General features: G+C 36.2%; 1 protein-coding gene across 13 annotated transcripts in view; it reads right to left on the bottom strand.

Moving 5' to 3' along the window:
* Positions 1-13675: 13675 nt before the first annotated feature.
* Positions 13676-19350, bottom strand: part of EMB2191 (Cytidine/deoxycytidylate deaminase family protein) — a 91933-nt gene continuing 86258 nt past the window's right edge. For all 13 annotated transcript variants that reach the window (XR_016109970.1, XR_016109972.1, XR_016109973.1 and 10 more), the window contains one exon: positions 13676-13911. Coding sequence is in view for 10 of the 13 variants with exons in the window: in XM_088978406.1 (XP_088834532.1) it covers positions 13710-13911 (202 nt within the window). In the remaining 3 variants the exon portion in view is untranslated. The remainder of the gene's footprint in view (positions 13912-19350) is intronic.

Raw genomic sequence — 19350 nt, 5'->3', positions numbered from 1 at the left:
ACACTTGAATGGGACAAAAATGTCCCTTTAATAATGGATTTTTATGGCTAAAATGGGTCATTACCTTATTTACATGAGAAATTAAAGAACATGGGTAAATGCACTTACCCAAGTAAGTGTTTCTAGGAAAAACTTACCTAAGTAACTGCATTTACTTGGATAAGTAACTTACTTAAAAGAGAACAAGGTCGTATTATTATGCACCTTTCTTTCTATAATACATTAAGTATATGTTTGGCATTGACGGTGTTGCTTATGTGTGGTTGGAAGCACTGTTCCTTTATTTTTGTTTGAAATCGTTGCTGTCAGGTAAGACGTTTCCCGAAGCAACAACAACTTTTTATGTTTGGTACCAATACTCCAAGAAACATTTTCAGCACTGGAACCCATTATCCAGTTTGACATCAGTGCCACATCACTACCATGTTGGCAGCAATGAGCTGCAGCCCCAAGAAATACCAAATTGGGGGTTGCTCCAAGCCATGGCTTCCCAATTTTCGAAGCATGACTTAGAACATTGTTTTTTATGAAAAAACAGTTCCAAACAAATGCCCATTTCCTAAACCACCGTTTTTTTCTGATGTGGTGCTAATGTGGTGCGGTTGCTCCAGGAAACAGCAACGATGCCAAACAGCCGCTAAAAGAAAGGAACAAATGTGCCAACTTCTTTGCTAGCTAATGAAGGTATTAGTGAAAGAAACTACTATGCTTATAATTCCATCAATGAGGTTCCAAGAGAGGCAAAATTACTACTTAAGGAAGATTATTTTGGGATTCTGTAGCTTCATATAGGTTAATGGTCTTGTTTATTTTTTATTGGCTTTTAATTTTTTGTTTCTTGAGCCTTGTATTGCGTTGGAATGAGAGGGTAAGGTTGTGTGTTTTGTTGTTGGGTTTTGGGGAAAGATGGGCTACATGCTTCCTTGTTTTAATTTACCTCCCATTTGATAATGGTTAATAAAATTTTTAGGTGGCCACACCTCCACCTAGAGTAAACTTGGGGGTATAAAAAAAATTCGGGGTAATCAATTTGGGGTGGAATTGGGTATTAAACTTTAGAAGTCCATTAACAACTACCACATTATAAGGTAATGTTTGGAATTGATGCCATTTCTCTAACACTATTGGTATATCATTTTCTTAGAAAATGGCATTTTCTTATTGAGCAAATTTCTTAAACTATCCCTGAGGTTTAGGAAATTAACTAACTATACCCCTATTACCCCTATTGTTTCTAACAATTGTCACACAATTATTTTTCTGTTAATCTCTATCACAGACCCTTTACATGTGAATTCATGTGTTTGATTTAGTGTTAAAATATACCCAAAATACCCTTTGATGATTACAATCTTCGATATGCTTTCCGATGACAATCACGTCTCCTCTACTCAAACCAACGACAACGGCTAACTTTCCATCCTCTCTCTCTCTATTTCTATGTTTCAGTATTGTCTTGTCACAGATCGTTTACACGCAACTTCATGTGTTTGATTTATTGTTAAAATATACACAAAACACCCTTTGACGATTACCATCTTCGAGCTGCTTTCCGACGGCGATCACCGTCTCCTCTACTCAAACCAGCAGCAACGGCTAACCTTCCATCCTCTCTCTCTCTCTCTCTCCCCCTCCCTCCCTATTTTTTCCTTTTCCTTTCCATCTTTCTTTTCTTCCATTATTTTAGCCACCGGTTTGCTTTTATACCTGAACTAGATCTGGTTTGTTAAAGAAGGACAAACCATTTAAAGAACTGCATATATGTAGAAGCTCTGTGCTAAGAATCTGGTTGAATTTCTTAGTTGGGGCACAGAGTCTTTCATCACGAAGTTGTTCCAGGCCTTAGAAGATGGTTCAATTGTGGTGTCTGGAGAAATCAGATGCCATCAAGAAGGTTGAACCACCAAATTCGTTCATATCAGAGGATCCAAAAGCAACTTTTAATTTGACAAGTATTGAAAGAACTCAGTGATACTGAAGAGAAAGAATTTAGATGTCATCAAGCAGGTTGAACCACCACATTTGCTCATATCTCTCCATCGATACTGAAGAGAAAAGAATCATTAATGATGGATGATGATCGCAATCATGTTATGGGTCCCGTGCATAGGATCTCGTCATAGGTCGGTCCACGGTGAGAAAGCTTTGCTTTTCCTTGCGCCTTTCCTTGCGCCTTCCCTTGGTGCAGACCCTATTGCGGAAACTGAATGGGTGATTTGTCCAAGAGACCACCCAAATTCTCCCTTGGAGTGATTTGTCCAAGAGACCACCCAAACTCTCCTCACTCTTTTCTTGACTAGAAAACTGAATGTCTTTATTTCAATTCGTGGCTCCTTAAATAGGAGATTACAGAAGGAAATTCCTAATTAAACTCAAACTCTAACTTGAACTCAAACTCTTAATTACCTACTCCTAATGGTAACACAACTCTTACTTAAGATAAGGATAAGGATAAGGGATGAGGAATGGAGTAGCTGGCGGCGAGTTGGTGGGCAGAGCTGATGTGGTAAGATAAGTGTGGGCCCACCATGATGAGTTGTCATATAGACCCCGCCCTACTACTATTGTCGGGCAGTGCGCGCATCTCGCAATGCTGCTGCCGTGGGAAGCGTGCTGTTGCCGTGCGGTGTGTACTGCTGCCGTGCAGTGCGTGCTGCGTGCTGCCGAGCAGTGCGTGCTACGCACTGTCGGGTGGTGCGTGCTACCAGGCGGTGCGTGCTACGCGCTGTTGGGCAGTGCGTGCTGCTGCCTATGATCGCACCGCAGTGTGCTGCAGAGCGGTGTGTCCATAACAAATCATAAGCATCGCAAGCGGGAAAGTACATCTCAGTCTTTTGACAAATATGGACGATCAATTTTTGAAGTAGTCCAAACATAAAGCGTAACAAACCTTTTGAAAATGGGCAGCTGTTGTTGGATGGTGATCCTTAGTCAAGTAAAGTCCGAAAACAGTATAACCCTACTCCTCCATAAAGGGACTTCTCTGCAAAATTCGAGAAAAGCTGTCCTAGTTTAGCAGCATTGTCTCGACCTACTTTCGATTTAGGTCAGAGGACCAAAGTGAACCCGCCATTGCGTGGTGACCCTGGTACTCGTTTTGATTTATCTTACATCTGTAAGCCGCCTTCCCATAGGTAGAGGAAAGAGGAAGGAGTTTTGGCCCCTGGAATCAACATGATTCTAGATTCAACTTTGTGGACACACTTGATTTTGCATCAGAAATGGCTCCTCAGGGACCTACTCCTGGTCCATTTCCTAGAAGGGGGTTGCCGAATGCTGTTTACAGAAAATGTATGGTTGACCCTGTTGTAAGTTGTGACACAGAGAGACAGATAGGGGGAGAGCGTGAGCCAAGAGGGTGGTCAACATTCAGGGAGTAGCAAGTGTCGATTGGATTTGTAGTTTTTTTGTGGAGGAGAAATCCTAGAAAAGAACCCAGGAATCTATATCTATACTGCTTTAAAAAGTACCAGTAGTCTCAATAATATTTTTAGAATTTTCTAAGGATAAAATTTATCTCTCTATATCTAAATTTATTCATAAAAAATGTGAACAAATAGGGCAATTGGTTTTTGATATTGAATGAGTTGAAAATAGGTAATTTTAAGATAATCAATCATTCAATTCTCTCTCATTAAATCTCAACATTTAAGGTATTAACTTGCATTCATCTTAATTGAATCATATATTTAAGGCATTTTTGTTTCTTCTCATCATTAAATTCTATTAATTAAATCCATACATAATAACTAAATAATTCCAATAAAATAAAAACTTATACTTTTAAAATCTACCTAAAAAAATAGTGTTTTCATCTAAGCAGTGGTAAGAAATTAAACAATTTTGGGTCAAATGTGCCAATCCATGCTACCACAATTAAATAATAAAATTCAAAAATAGATAAAATGCAAAAATATAGAAATTAAAAAAATGGAACATTTTTAACATCATATATTCGACATATTAAACAATAATAAGTATGATAAATAATAAATATTTTTATTAATGATGAAAATGGAATGTAAGATTTAAGACCAATTGGAAATAATTAATTATTTCATATCTAAGGTATATTCTCTTATTAAATCCTATATTTAAGATATACTTTTCTCATCATTAAATTCTATTAATTAAATCCACAACATTAATTTTAATATTATAAATATAAATATTTTGAAAAGTATTTTGAAAATAAAACCATTTTCTTTCCTCTAGGTGGTGGATAAGCAATTTAACCATTTAGGGTCAAATTGGTTAATAAATAATAAAAATTAAAATAAATAAAATATATGATACAAAAAATTAATTAATTATTTGAAACAAAAATTAAGTGTAATAAGTAAAAAATATTTATCTATTGTAGATGAAATATATAATTTAAAACTAATCCCAAAGCAAATTAATATATTTTCTTATCTACACGGTGGGTCAATGGTCCAACTTTTCAAAGAAACTCATGATATCATAATTGAAATAAAACATTTTGGAACATTTCTAATGTTACATCATATTAAATAAAAGCACTTTTTAAAATAAAAATTATTTTTATTTATGATAGGTTGATAGCAATGAAAACAGAATTTAATAATAATAATAATAATAATTGTTTGCAATTTAAAATTTTCACATACAATGTATGTATACATTTATTACAAGCATTTAAGTTTATTTTTAATCATATTTTTACTTTTATTAATTTTCAATTTTATCTTAATTATGATATATCTAAAATTTAAGTAATTAATATGAAGAAAATTTTCTTATATGCATATTACTAGTACCAAAGAAATATCAAAAACCCCAAATCTTTTACAGTTCACTGGGCCCATTAGAGCTGGATGCTGGTTTGTTTAACCATTGATTTTTGGAAAACAACCGCGAAAGTGGATTTGGTGTTCAACCATCACCACTACAGCTGGGTATTCACTACAGGCGAGTGCCCATTGCCCAAATCATTTGGGAAGGTTCTCCACTCAGAGAAGCCATTGTCGGTGAGGAGAGAGTTAGAAGGGCCGCTAAAAGCTATGCAATAAGTTTTGTTTGAAGTTCTCATTTTCAATAAATTGTCAAAAGTTTTGTTTGAAAATTTAGAGAAGAATGATGGACAAAATAATCTTTTTAATCCTTCCGCTAACAGACACTAACGGCAAGGAAGATTTAGTCAATTGTTAGAAACAATAGGGGTACTTTAAGACAATACTGAAATATTGGGGTATAGTTAGTCAATTTCCTAAAGTTTAGGGGTAGTTTAAGAAATTTTCCATTTCTTATTTGGGACTATTGCAAATCATTTCTAGTCAGGGTGTCAACATACTGGTTTTGGACTGGACCCCATCCAATCCAAAATCAATTTGAAGGGATTGGACGGGCCAAAAAGGCATATTGGATAGGAGCAATTCATCCAAAATATTAATTAGATTGGATTGGACCTGGTCCATTCATAATAAATTTATATTGGATTGGGCTAAATTAAGCCAATATCTTGTTCATTGATATAAGATAAGAATATAGGTGTCAACGGATCATGTTTGAGTTGAAACCAATCTAAATTATAATGAACTTGAACAGATTGGACAGTCCAGACATTGGATTAGACTGGTCCAAAATATTCATTGGATTGGATTGGACCTAGTCTATTTGTAATGGGCTCACATTGGACTGGATCATTTTGGATCAAATCGGTCCAATTGACACCCCTGATTGCTACCAATGATATAAAAGTGAGAAAATAAAAAGGGCTTTTTCTAATACTACGTTTTCCCTGTATTCTAAAATGTAATCTAAGAAAGCATTTTTTGAAAAACAACCAAACAGGCATGGTTTTTCCTAGCACCAAATCTCGCCCAGTCCAAAATCAATTTGGATGGATTATGGACCAACAAGACATATTGGATTAGACCAATCCAGTCCAAAATATTTATTAGATTGGATTGAATCTGGTCCATCCGTAATAAATTTATATTAGATTGGGTTAGATTAAAACGACATCTAGTTCATTGATATAAGATAAGAATATAGGTGTGAATGGACCAGATTTGGGTTGAAATCAATCTAAATTAAAACAAGTTTAAACAAATTAAACAATTCAAACATTAAATTGAACCGGTCCAAAATGTCCAGAATATTCATTGGATTGGATTAAACTTGATATTTTAATTCACGTTGTACTGAACCGGATTGGACCAAATACAGTCGAATTGACGCCTCTACATGACATCAATGTGACACCAGTTTGTAAGAATATTATATCATCTGTTTCAAACATGACGTTAATAAATCCCTCAATAATATTACTGACTTTTTGGCAAGTCAACAGATTGCATTTCTTTTCAAGACCTTTTGTATTATTCCTGCTGTTCATAATTACTTAAATTCATCTTTTTTGTTAATAAAAAAGTAGTCGATATGCAACCGCTGATACATCATTAGTTTGATTATCCACGGATAAAATCAAATTAAAATTAGAAGAGTGCAAAATTTTGTATTTTATATTATTTTATATGTATTTATATTTTACATATTTACTTGGGCTCCTTTCAAACTAACTGAGCCTTAGTATTGACAAAATCTTTTATAAAACACGAATGAAAGTCTAACCACCAATTACTATTGCAACTGATCGATGGAAACTTGAAACCCCATAAGGTGATCGGGAGCCCAAACAAGCTCAAATCGCAAGACTAAAAAGAGGCATAATCTTTTTATCTGTTCTGATTCTCTAATCGTTCTTCAAAGCTTACAGACTGCTTCGTCTTTCTCCAGGAACTGTTTACATCCCCTTAGACCTGGCAATTGGGTTGGGTGGATCGGATTCGGGTTGGGTTAAGATACTTTTTATTTATTTTGAGTTGGATTAAATTTTGGGTTGGGTTATCAAATGTTAGACCTTAACTCTAAATGTTCGGGTTAGGGTTGATCCATGGGTCAATTCAGATCATCCTAAAAAATAACTAAAATTAAAAAAAAATAAATAAAGCAAAACTACATGAAAAATGTCAAAATTAAAGAAATTAATCTTAAATTTTCAAATATAAAACAAAAACTTAAACATTTAATAATTTAAAAAGTAACAATAAAGAGTAAAGACTAAATAAAAAAAAAATTAAAGAATGGAAACTTCTAACAATGCATAAATAGTCTCAATTAGATTTAATAATGGATCAGCGGGTTGATTCATGACCCAACCCAACACAATTTTTTTAGGTCAGGCCGGGTCATTCTCACGTTCAGGTATTTAAATATGAGACACTAACCCTATTTTTTCGGGTTGGATTAGATCGGATTGACGGGTTAAATCAACTTTTTGCCAGGTCTAATACAAACAAAAGAGATGAATAAATCGGGCCAATGTCCTTTTGTTTCGTACGTAAAAAGTACAATCACCGAGCTAATGTACTGGCCCAGAAAGCAAAATCTTTTGATCAGTCTTTTGAATTTTTTGAATCACCTCCTGGTTAGCGAATGTAACGGACTTTATAACTGTTTCTTTGGCTGAATGGAGTTAATTTACTTGTCAAAAGAAAAAGCCACAAGACCCAGAGCAGAATAAAAAATGATCAACAGTCTCAGCAAAAGTATCACATATCACAAAGTATCAAATTTCAAACCTCTTGAGGAATTTTGAGACCCTAAACTTTCTTAGTCATGCATAATCGTTTATTGCAGAAAGAATTGTGCTATCTGGGGTGATTATGGGCCGATATTTAGCACCTATAATAAGAAATACAACATGTGCTCTGGCATGGCCCACTCCTGGGGCCTGAAATGTAAGCCTGAGACTGGTCGTATGCAGGGTTTGTCAGGCTTCCAGGCCTATACAACCTTACTATTTTATATTTTTTAATATATCTATATCCATATCTATATTTATTATTGTATTAATGAGGCCACGTGGATGTAAAACTTTTCTTCTTCTCTAAAACATTCTTATTTTTGAATCTAGCCCCCTTCTATTTGTAAGAACTGAAAATATAATTTGAATTACTACTTTTTACCTTATTTAATTCCTTCTCATTAAGTTTTATATTTAAGGTATTCAACAACAATGTGGCAAAGACCCCTAATTAATCTTTGGAAGGTGAGTTGTGATGATTCTCCATCTCTTTGTTAGCACTGGGTATAATCATCAAGGGACATGATGGACAATTGTTCTATGGACTATGGTAGTGCTATGGCTTTCTCACCTACATCACCAGCTAAACAAAGACGATTGTCTTGTTGGTGGCGAATTCATCATGCAATCAATTTCTTCTCAGTTTCTTGCAAAGCTTTGTTTGGTGAATTCCTCCATAGTTCAATCAGATTTGTCCCTCAATCTGCTAATCAACCAAAGCAGCACATCGGGTATTGGTTTGCACACTACTCGCATACAGACTTGGTCCATGTGTCTACAATTTTCCATTGATTGTATTTGTGAGCACTGTAGTTTAAGCTATGACTAACGAATTTGTCTAATCAGGTATTGGTTTGCCCCACAACGCCCCACAGCACATCCCTGTCGTGTATTGGGAACATCTCCTGATGATGACATCATTGGGACTGGTATTATCATCGAGAGATGTTCCCAATACACGACGGAGATGTGCTGTGGGGCGGCTTCTTGTGGGGCAGAGATGTGAACTCCCTTGAACAACACTTAAACCATAACTAAGAAGATACAAGTGCTTAGTGACATGTAAAAGGATCTTATCAGATTCGTTCATTGTTGGTTGATTTTTTTTTAATACCCCTAAGTTTACTCCAGGTGGACCTGAGGTGGCCACCTAAAATTTTATTAACCATTATCATATGAGAGGTAAATCAAAATAGGGGAGGACATAGCCCACCTTGCCCCAAAACCCAACAACAGAACACACAACCTTACCCTCTCATCCCAACCCAATACAAGGCTCAAAAACTAGAAAAATAAAAACCAATAAAAAAACAAACACCATTAACCTATTCAAAGAGACAGAATAACAAAATAGTCTTCTTTAAGCAATAATTAGGGGTGGACTCGAGTTGAGTCGAGCCGAATACTTGGCTATTTGAGCTCGATTCGTAGGAATAGTATCAAGCTTGAGCTCGAGCTCGATTTGAGCTAGAGACTTGAGATCAAGCTTGGCTCGATTCATAACTCACAAGTTCGAGCTCGACTCAGCGGTCGAGCTCGACTATAAGCCATGTTTCTTTATTAAAAATAAAAATTATGTATATTTTTTTTTTAAACAAAAAAATAAGAGCTATAAAAATTATTTAATATTATACATACAAAAAATAATTATATAAATTATTTACTATTATACATGAAAAATAAAAATATTATTATTTATAATATATATATATATATATATATATATATATATATATATATATTTATATGTATGTGTGTATGTATGTACATACGTATGTATAATAAAAATTAGGGTAAATCTCTTAAACCACCCCTACTGTTTGTGAAATTGACTCACTCTACCCTTATTGTTTACATATTGTCTTAAAGTACCCTTAAGTTTTTTGACAATTGTCTAAAACCTCCCTTGACGTTAATTTTCCATCACACGCCATTCACATGTAACATCACGTGAGTGGTAATTATTTTAAAATTTCTAAAATACCCTTATTTTACCGCCGTTGTTAGAAGTTGCAGCGGTGGTGGTGATATTGGTATCATCATCGTAGGTGACAGTAGCCACTACAACTTCCGAACGACAAAAGTTTGGTGAGAAGGACGTTGTCAGCTAGAATCTCCGAGCAGGTAATCGTGTATCGTTTGCATTTTTTCCTTCCAAGCAACTTGAGATTTTATTGTTGCGGGATTTTGGCTCGAATTTTAACTCAAAAATCTGCATAGTGGCCTATAAGGCAAGTCATTTCTTCGAGACAGTAGTGCAAGAGCAGTGGTCTCTAGAGGATGGAAGAAACTTGAAGATCTCCAAGATGCATTCATCAGGCAAGGTTTGTTAGATGGTTAGATCCAAACCACGAAGAGGTTCTTCTGGTCAAAAAAGAAGTATTAATAAATGATTTTGTAAAAGAACTATAGTTTCATCTTATTATTCTGATGAAGATGACGAATTCATGTCAGATGGGATTGAGGAGGAACAAAAGTTTGTTAAATCGAGACACCAAAGTAGTTCTTCTCATTCAAGGAAAAGTGAGTCGAAGCAGTTGCGTAAAAGAACTAGTACAGGTGCAAGTGAAGACGAAGAAGAAGAAGAAACAGATGATGATTGTTGTGACAAGGAATTTATTCCATATGGAATTGATTTTGTAGTTGAAGAGAAGATGGAACTTTCCATATCAAAACCCTAAAAGGGTTCTTTTGGTTGGTCAAAAACTAGGCTCAAACGGTTAGGTAGAAGAATCAGGTTGTCAGATGATTACAACGAGGATGAAGACGATGATTGTGATGATGGTGACAAGGAATTTAGGCCAGATGGAATTGATTATGTGGATGATGAAGAAGAGTCGTAGGTTAGTAAGAGGAGTAAGGGGAGAAAACATACAACACAAAAAAATATATTTTTAAGGAGTCGAAAAAGGAAAAGAAAGTCCAAGGTTTCAAAGAAGCCAATGAAAAAAAGGAGGAGGTCCAAGGTATCGAGGAAGAGGGTAATAAGCTCTGGTGATGAGTTCACAGTTGACAGAGGGTCTTTGCAGAAGAGTAAGAGGAAGCCTGAGAAAAGAAAAAAAAAATGATGTGCACTTAGATTCAGATTTTGTGAGCCCTAGATCTTCGGATTATGAGTACACAATCTCTGAGGAAGAGAGGGAAAAGTGCAAGAAGCCAACAATTTCTGTGGAAATTTGATAAAGTCCAGAACAAATTCATCTCAAGCTGATGGAGATGTAAACCATCAACAAAGAAAAACTCAGGAAGGAAAGGGAAAAGAGAAGGTTGAGGAATTACATAATGATGTTGGGAAGCAAGTTTGTGGAAAAGAGAAGGTTCAAAATCAAAATTAGGAAAGAAAAGAAAGAAAAAGGAAAAGGTCAGCGAAATTTCTATACCTGATTCCACCACCTCTGACAACTTTGGTCCTTTGGTATCTGATACTTAGACCTGAGATTCATTATAGAAAACCACAAGATTTTCAATCTGAAATTAGATGCATGAGGGAGATGTCTCAAATACGTTTTGGGTTTTTGAGGTTGCATTTGGAAAAAATTGGAAATCAAGGGTTTTTCATCAGTTGGTTTTATTTTGAAAATTTGATGAATAGTGAAGGGCAAATTCGATATTTCATTTTTCTTGTTAGTGTTTACCGGCATGTCAATGCTCTGAAAACTTAAGGGTATTTTAAGACTATATAAATAGTAAGGGTAGAGTGAGTCAATTTCGCAAACAGTAGGGATAGTTTCAGAGATTTATTTAATACTAGGCTCGCGAGTCGAGCATCGCTGGGCTCGAGCTCAGCTCAATTAGCAAATGACCCTATATATCAGGCTCAAATTCATCTCCAAGCTTGGTTTAAACCGAGCCAAGCCGAGCTCGAATAGCTCGTAGCCACCCCTAGCATAAGGATACTTTAAGACTATATAAATAGTAAGGGTAGAGTTGGTCAATTTCGCAAACAGTAGAGGTAGTTTAAGAGATTTATTTAATACTAGGGTCGCAAGTCGAGCATCGCTGGGCTCGAGCTCAGCTCAATTAGCAAATGACCCTATATATCAGGCTCGAATTCATCTCCAAGCTTGGTTTAAACCGAGCCAAGCCAAGCTCGAATAGCTCGTAGCCACCCCTAGCAGTTATCTTGCCTCTCTTGGAACTTCAATGATGAAATTGTAAGCATAGAAATTTCCTTCATTAATACCCTCATTAGCAAAGAAGTTAGCGCATTTATTACCTTCTTAATCTATGAGAGAAAGAAAGGTGCATACCAACACATGTTTTCTTTATTTTTCGAAGGATATAAGTTAGATGCCAAGGGTGGAGAATTTTTTGAAGGAGAATATCAATCAAAGATTGATTATCACTCTAAATCTCTACCTCTAAAATGTTGTGAGATAGGCGAATCAGAAGGCCATCATAGAGAGCTTCAGCTCAAATAGAGGTTCTTTCACCATAAAAATTGTGGAAAGCAAGGAAAAAAAACCCTATAAAGTTTCTTACTACACCTCCACTGGTCGATAGGTCAACTTTTTGACTGTCTGGATCAGCAAGTCACCGACTAAGTCAATGGCTTTTGACCTACGAACAACTATAGAGTGAAATAGAACTGATTGTCTGAACGGTTCCCAAGTCAACCAATCCAACCATCTGGTCTGATCTGATTTTTTAAACTATGCTTTGAAGCTTAATAGATATTAATGAAGTTTTTCCTAAACATATACATACATATTTTAATTCTTCGACTATTTTTTATCATTTAAAAGTGTTACAATAACCCACTTTCACATAAACTACTATAATAAAAATATTTCATGTATATATACCTAATATATAGATTTTTAAGCATCGGCTTAGTGTTATTTATACATTTTTGGGTTTTATATGAATTTCATTGCTATATTTTTTTTAATACAATCAACATTTCACAATATCAATATATCATATCCAAATCCAAAGCATATCATGAAACGTTCCATTCTTATAGCCTCACCGATTTACCTTGTGATACTAATATTCTAAGCCTTGCTTGCAATCAAATCCCGAAAGAAGGAATAAACTTTTCAAGTATTTTCACATGAATGAATAATTATTGATTGAAAATGTGTAGATATTTTCCAAGGTTCATCATGTTACAACCCTTCCAATCCATAAAATTCATTCAGACTCGAGATGCAATCAAATCCTCAACCGATTTGATTTAAAGAACCTTCTCAACACATGAAAACTACTTGAGGTGAACAAATCTGCTAGACCAGACCCCTGATTTGTTTTAGAATTCATTCATGAGTTGTATCACTTTGAAGCCTTGCATCTTAGCCTTGAGCTTTTTTGTGGTCAACTTCCTCCATTTCAGAATTCAGATAGTAAACTTTTAGAAATGTAGTAACTGAGAATGATCCAGCCACCCTTCTCATATTGTTATAGCTTCTGCTTGAAACTTTATTCAATTGATACCATTCAAAAATCGTCCGAACAAAATAAAATCATTAACTCAAATCCAATGTTTAAGCTTCTGAAACCTAGTCCCATGAGGCCATGTCAAATGCCACGTTCTAACCAGTATACCCTTATTACCAAAAATACAAAAACCAGTATACCCTACAAACCATTAATAAGATCATTGCCTTGCAGGCACCTGCGTCATCTGTCATCATATACCATCTAACAATGAGCTTCAAATAAAAAGGTCTTCCCATATCAGGGTCCATTTGGTTCAGTCACAGTGGTCTATTCCCATAGTCTGTTTGGTTCAGATAGGAACCAGAAAGAAAATTGGAAGCAACTGGAATGGAATTCCATTCCCAAGGGAAGGGGAGAAAATGACCATTCCTTCAAATGGGGGAAAGCCAAGAATGGGAAAGGAATTCCGATTCCGCTCAACCAAACAGTTAGAATCAGCACGGCCCATTCCGGTTCCAATTCCAGACCCCTATTCCAACAGGAAGGTCTTCCCATGTATCTTCAAGAACCTATCTTATGAACTTGAACATGCAGTGCAAAATATGCCAAGGAAATTTAATCATTTGGTTGACAGGCCAAAATCTCAAACACAACTAGAGGACATTAAAAGAGTCAATATCCTTAGACAAACGTTAATATGCATATTATCTTTAATTTATTTCTTATTATCTTGAATTAAAACCATGGATAATTGATTGGTAAATGGGTCCAAAGTTATCAAAAGATAGAATACTAATCCACAATTGAGAGAATGAACATAAATAAACGAACAGATAACATGACATCCTAGCTCAGTGAAATAATTTAAATGTGGGAGCTTCACTAAGATAGCTGAACTGGTCGGTGAGGCTTTGGAGCTGAAAATAAATAAAAAAAGACCATATGTAAGAATTCAAACAGATAATTTACTGTTATGAAATTAATACTGCAAGTAGAATATTCCAAACTAGCAGAAGCTAGGAAAGAACAGAGTAATGACTGCAGAGTTTCTGTGTGTGCAATTCATGGTTTAAAATGTCCATATATTTCCTAATATTTTCAATACATATTTCCACTTCCATGAGTAGACATTAAATATTTTTTGAAATCAACACATTCCCCGATGAAATCTACCAGAGCTATGCAGAATAGAAGAGAGTATTATAATGAGTTGGAGCTGATGTTTTAGATATGTTGAGTACTATCACTGTTATCATTATAACTTTGAGACAGCTTGGAATTCTTTTCAATTATCAAGTTAAATCTTACATTTTATTACATAATAAATTATTTGGTTGATCTATTAGAATCATTTAAAAGGAAATGGAGAAATAACAAGGAAACCACATTTATCAAAAAAAAATACTAAGGAATTGGTGGTGGAATGAAGAGGCTCAAAATATAATCAAATTAAAACAAGCATGTTACAAAGAATGGCAAAAGGTTAAAAATGTAGAAATTTAGAAAAAAATATATATATAACCATAAAAAGAGAAGTTAAAAGGAAAGAGAATGAAGTTAAATATAAGGCTTATAATAAGCTTTACCATAAACTAAGCACTAAACAGGGAGAAAAAGAAATGTATAAACTAGCAAAGTCAAGAAAAAGGAAAGGCAAAGATTTAAACCATGTTAAGTGCATTAAAGACGAAGATCAAAGAGTTGGTAAAAGATGAGGAAACCAAAAAGATGGAAAAACTATTTTGAAAAATTATTAAATAAACAAGGAAATGGTGCTAATGTAGGAAAAGTTAACAATACTAATAATGTTAAAAATAATACATACCTTCATAGAGTTAGATCTACTGAAGCAAAAGATGAATTAAATAAGATGAAGAAGAGAAAGGCATTAGCACCTCATGTAATTCCAGTAGACATGTGGAAAGGTATGGGAGGGGTAGTTTTAGTATGGCTGACCAAGCTATTTAATAAAATAATAAAAGAATATGGTGCCTATATTTAAGAACAAAGATGTCATGCAACATTATAACCAATGTTTTAAAACACGGAGGCATGACACAAGGCGTTCTACTACCTAGAGGCATAAGCCGCCCAAACACAAGGAGATGTAAGCCTCCTTAAGAGGAGAGGGATGAAGAGGAAGAAGAGAAAGGAGAATCTCACTTTTCTTTATTTTTAATAAAAATCTTTCGCATTAAGAAGAATGAAGAACGCATAACACTAGTTGAAAGGGGGACTATGTATGGGGCCCTTCTCCTGTTGTTTCTTTGGATGGCTATCGATATTTTGTTGGTTTTATTGATCATTTCTCTTGATGTAGGTGGATATATTTGATGGCAGAGAGAAGTAAAGTTCCCAGAATTACTGTAATTTTTTTACAAAATGATTGAGACACATTTCGGGAAGAAAGTAAAGCAGCTTCGGTCAGAGAATGAAGATGAATACTTAGAGAGTTCCTTGAATATCTTCCTAGAAGATAAAGGAATCCTTCATTGGTCATATTGTGCTTATACTGCCCAACAAAACAGAATTACAAAAAGGAAAAATTGCCACTCATGAGAAATTGCTCATGCTTTATTGTTTCAACACAAGGTTCCCAAGAAATTTTGATCTCATTCAGTGCTTACTACCACTTATCTGATAGGATGCCATCTAGGGTGTTGGGCATGTAGACTCCACTTCCAATTCTTTGTCCTAATAACATTGAGTTTTCTCTACCACTCAAAGTGTTTGGTTGTGTGTTTTATCCATGTCACAGATCCAAAGAGTACCAAATTGGACCCCAAGGCTGCTCATGGTGTCTTCCTTGGCTATTCCCCCACTCAAAAGGGCTATAAGTGTCTTCATCCCCCATACTGAAAGGAAGCTTTTACCAAAGAAAGTACATTCTTTGAATCCCAGTCATTCTTTGAGCCTCCCCGGGATCCTCTTCAAGGGGAGACAATAGGGTGGAAGAGGTTTCTTAAGGTAAACCCTTTTTTTCTCAATCTCATCCTAATTCCTCACCTCCATCCTCTCCACCGTCCTCTAATCCATCTTGCCATGAAAAGATTGCTATGGCTCCTGACCCTGTCACCACTTAGTCCACGACACGTGAAAGAATGGAGGTGAGTGTATATAAAAGAAAGAGCAAAAATGGTTTCTTATCAGCTTCATGACAGAGATCCTCTAGCTTAAAGTCCATGATTAATCGGGTGGATCTCAACTTGGTCAGTGTTTATCTTCAAATCTGATTTAGATCTACCCATTGCTTTGTGTAAGCAAATTCACTCATGTACTTTGCACCCAACATCAAAGTTTGTTTAATACTCTCATCTTTCTCCTGCCTATCACTCCTATTTTATCTACTTTGTCTTCCACTACTACTTTCAAGTATTCAGAGGCTACTCCTGATCCCAAATGGAGAGAAGCAATGAATGAAAAAATGAAAACTCTGTTCAAGGCAGGAACATGGGAGTTAGTGGGTTTTGCCACATGGGAAGAAAAATGTGGGTTGCAAGTGGGTCTACACAATAAAATACAAGGCAGATGGGTTAGTAAAGAGGTACAAGGCAAGACTTGTTGCTAAGGGGTTCACTTTGAAAGAGGGCATTGACTATAAGGAGACATATGCTCCTACTGCAAAGCTGAATACAATATGGGTTCTCTCTCTACCTGCAAACTTTTCCTGGGAATTACATCAACTTGATGTCAAGAATGCATTCCTAAACGGTGGTCTCCAAGAAGAAGTTTAAGAAGAGCTTTGTATGGCTTAAAGCAATCTCAACGAGTATGGTTTGAGATACTATGCATAGCCATGAACTATGTGGGATATAAGCAGAGCAATGCTGACCATACCTTGTTTTATAAGAAGAAAGATGACAAAATCATGGTTTAAAATTTCCCTAATATTTCCATGACATATTTCCATTTCCAAGGGTAGCAACATGAAATTTTACTGGAATCGACATTTTCCCAATGAACACTACCAACACTATATGGAATACAAGAGAGTTTCCACGATAAATTTCCATTTCCACTTCCATGGGTAGCAACATAAGTTGGTGACAATATTGTAGATATGTGAAGTAACAATGTTATTGTCTATGTTAGACAGTGTATGCCCCTAGCTCCAATCAGATTGACATTTATTGTAAATGAATAAAAGTACATAATTGGCTTATGTTATATTTGGTGAGTTTCTATGTAATTACCCTTATACCGGACACTTATGAGACTCGTGTTAGTTTAGAATGTTCTCAGCCATTGGATAGACTTGGGGAAGTTTATCCTGCCAAGGCTATCTCAGTTGTCAGGGTTAGACCCAAAGCACATGTAGTGTGTGTTTGCTTGAAACACTGAACCTGGACCATTTTCCAATTATGCCCTGGACCTTGGAGACTGGTGGGCAAAATTGAAAAATTACACCTAACCCCTAGACTCGATTATGGTACTGCATTGGGTGTCGGATTGGGCTGTCTTTGATATGCCAATCAGTAAGATCCTTAGTGGGGGTCAAAACCTAGGTATATTGGGGCAGTCTGAGAATACACTCGAGCGGGTGATCATAGTGACAGGACCAGCCCCTTTGTCGAACAAAGTGAATGATCGGGACTGCACTCTCTCTAATGGAAACTGTTAGTAACCCTAGCAGATTCTAGGTTGAAGTAGAGAAGAAGAAAGAAAAGAGAAAGAAGAAGAAGAAGAAGAAGAAGAAAGAAAGGTTCGGCCAGACTAGAAGAGAGTCAAAATCATCTCCCCTAGCTGACCCACTTGTATTTATTCAAAAACATAGAGTTACAAGAAAGACCATTTTGTCCCTCATAGAAGATGGGACACATAACTTAAACTCAGATACAATAGACCTTTCACTCTCAAGCAGATAATCCAGAATGACCAAAATACCCCTGATTCGAGCATTCTAACACTCCCCCTCAAACTGGAGAGTATATATCATATAGTCCCAGCTTGTTACAAATGTAATCTATTCTTCCCCGAGACAATCCCTTTGTAAGGAGATCTGCCCACTAATTTCCTGAGCTCACATGAGATGTGGTTATCACCCCACTTATCACTTTCTCTCTTACAAAGTGACAATCAACCTCAATATGCTTAGTTCTCTCATGAAAGACGGGATTGGAAGAGATGTGAACAGCAACTTGGTTATCACAGTATAATTTCATGGGTTTGTCAATTGAGAATCCCATCTCTTAAAGCAAGTTCTTCAGCCATACTAGCTCACATGTGGTATGGGCCATAGCCCAGTACTCTGCTTCTGCACTTGCCACCACTGTTTGTTTCTTGCTCTTCCAAGTTACAAGATTGCCACTGAGGAAGGTACAATACCCTGTAGTTGATCTCCTGTCTGATATAGAACCAGCCCAGTCAGCATCTGTGTACCCTACTATCTCAAGAGTTCCTCCACTTTGGAATAACAAACCACGACCTGGAGCACCTTTTAGGTACCTAACAATTCTCAGAACAGCTTCCCAGTGAAGAACCCGAGGATGTTCCATAAACTGGCTCACCACACTCACAGCAAATGATATATCTGGTCGGGTAATGGTCAGGTAGTTCAATTTTCCCACCAACCTTCTGTATCTTCCAGGATCATCAAACTCTTCACCCGCATCAACACTCAGCTTGGCATTGAGTTCCATAGGAGTCTCTGCTGGTTTAGCACCTAACAACCATGTTTCTTCAAGTAGATCAAGAACATATTTTCTCTGACATAGGTTGATCCCATGTTTTGACCTCGCAACCTCTATTCCCAGGAAATATTTCAGCTTCCCCAGATCTTTTGTATTGAAGTGATCCTGTAAGAATTTCTTCAACTTGTTGATTCCATTGCTATCACTCCCAGTTATGACAATATCATCCACGTACACGACTAGCAAGATTTTCCCATTCTTTGAGTTATAGCTAAACACAGAATGATCAATCTGACATTGTTTCATCCCAAAGGCTTTCATCACTTCACTGAACCTACCAAACCAAGCACGTGGAGATTGTTTTAGTTCATAAATTGCCTTTTTAAGCCTACACACTTTGCCAGACTCCCCCTGAGCATCAAACCCTGGTGGTTGCTCCATATACACCTCCTCAACTAGATCATCATGCAGGAAGGAATTTTTATGTCAAGTTGTACAAGAGGCCAATCATACATAGCAGCTAATGAAATTAGCACCCGAACTGAACCAATCTTAGCCACAGGAGAAAATGTCTCCATATAGTCCACACCATACATCTGAGAATAACCTTTGGCCACCAACCTCGCTTTTAATCACTCCACACTGCCATCAGGAAGATACTTCACTGTGTAGACCCATTTACACCCAACTGTGTGCTTACCGGAAGGAAGAGTGGTGAGTTCCCAT

Source organism: Nelumbo lutea, chromosome 3 (genome assembly GCF_056320005.1).
Source record: "Nelumbo lutea isolate HS-2025 chromosome 3, American lotus-T2T, whole genome shotgun sequence".
In the NCBI taxonomy this organism is placed as follows: domain Eukaryota; kingdom Viridiplantae; phylum Streptophyta; class Magnoliopsida; order Proteales; family Nelumbonaceae; genus Nelumbo; species Nelumbo lutea.
Note: the sequence above shows the minus strand (reverse complement) of the source record. Positions and strands in the feature narration are given on the sequence as shown.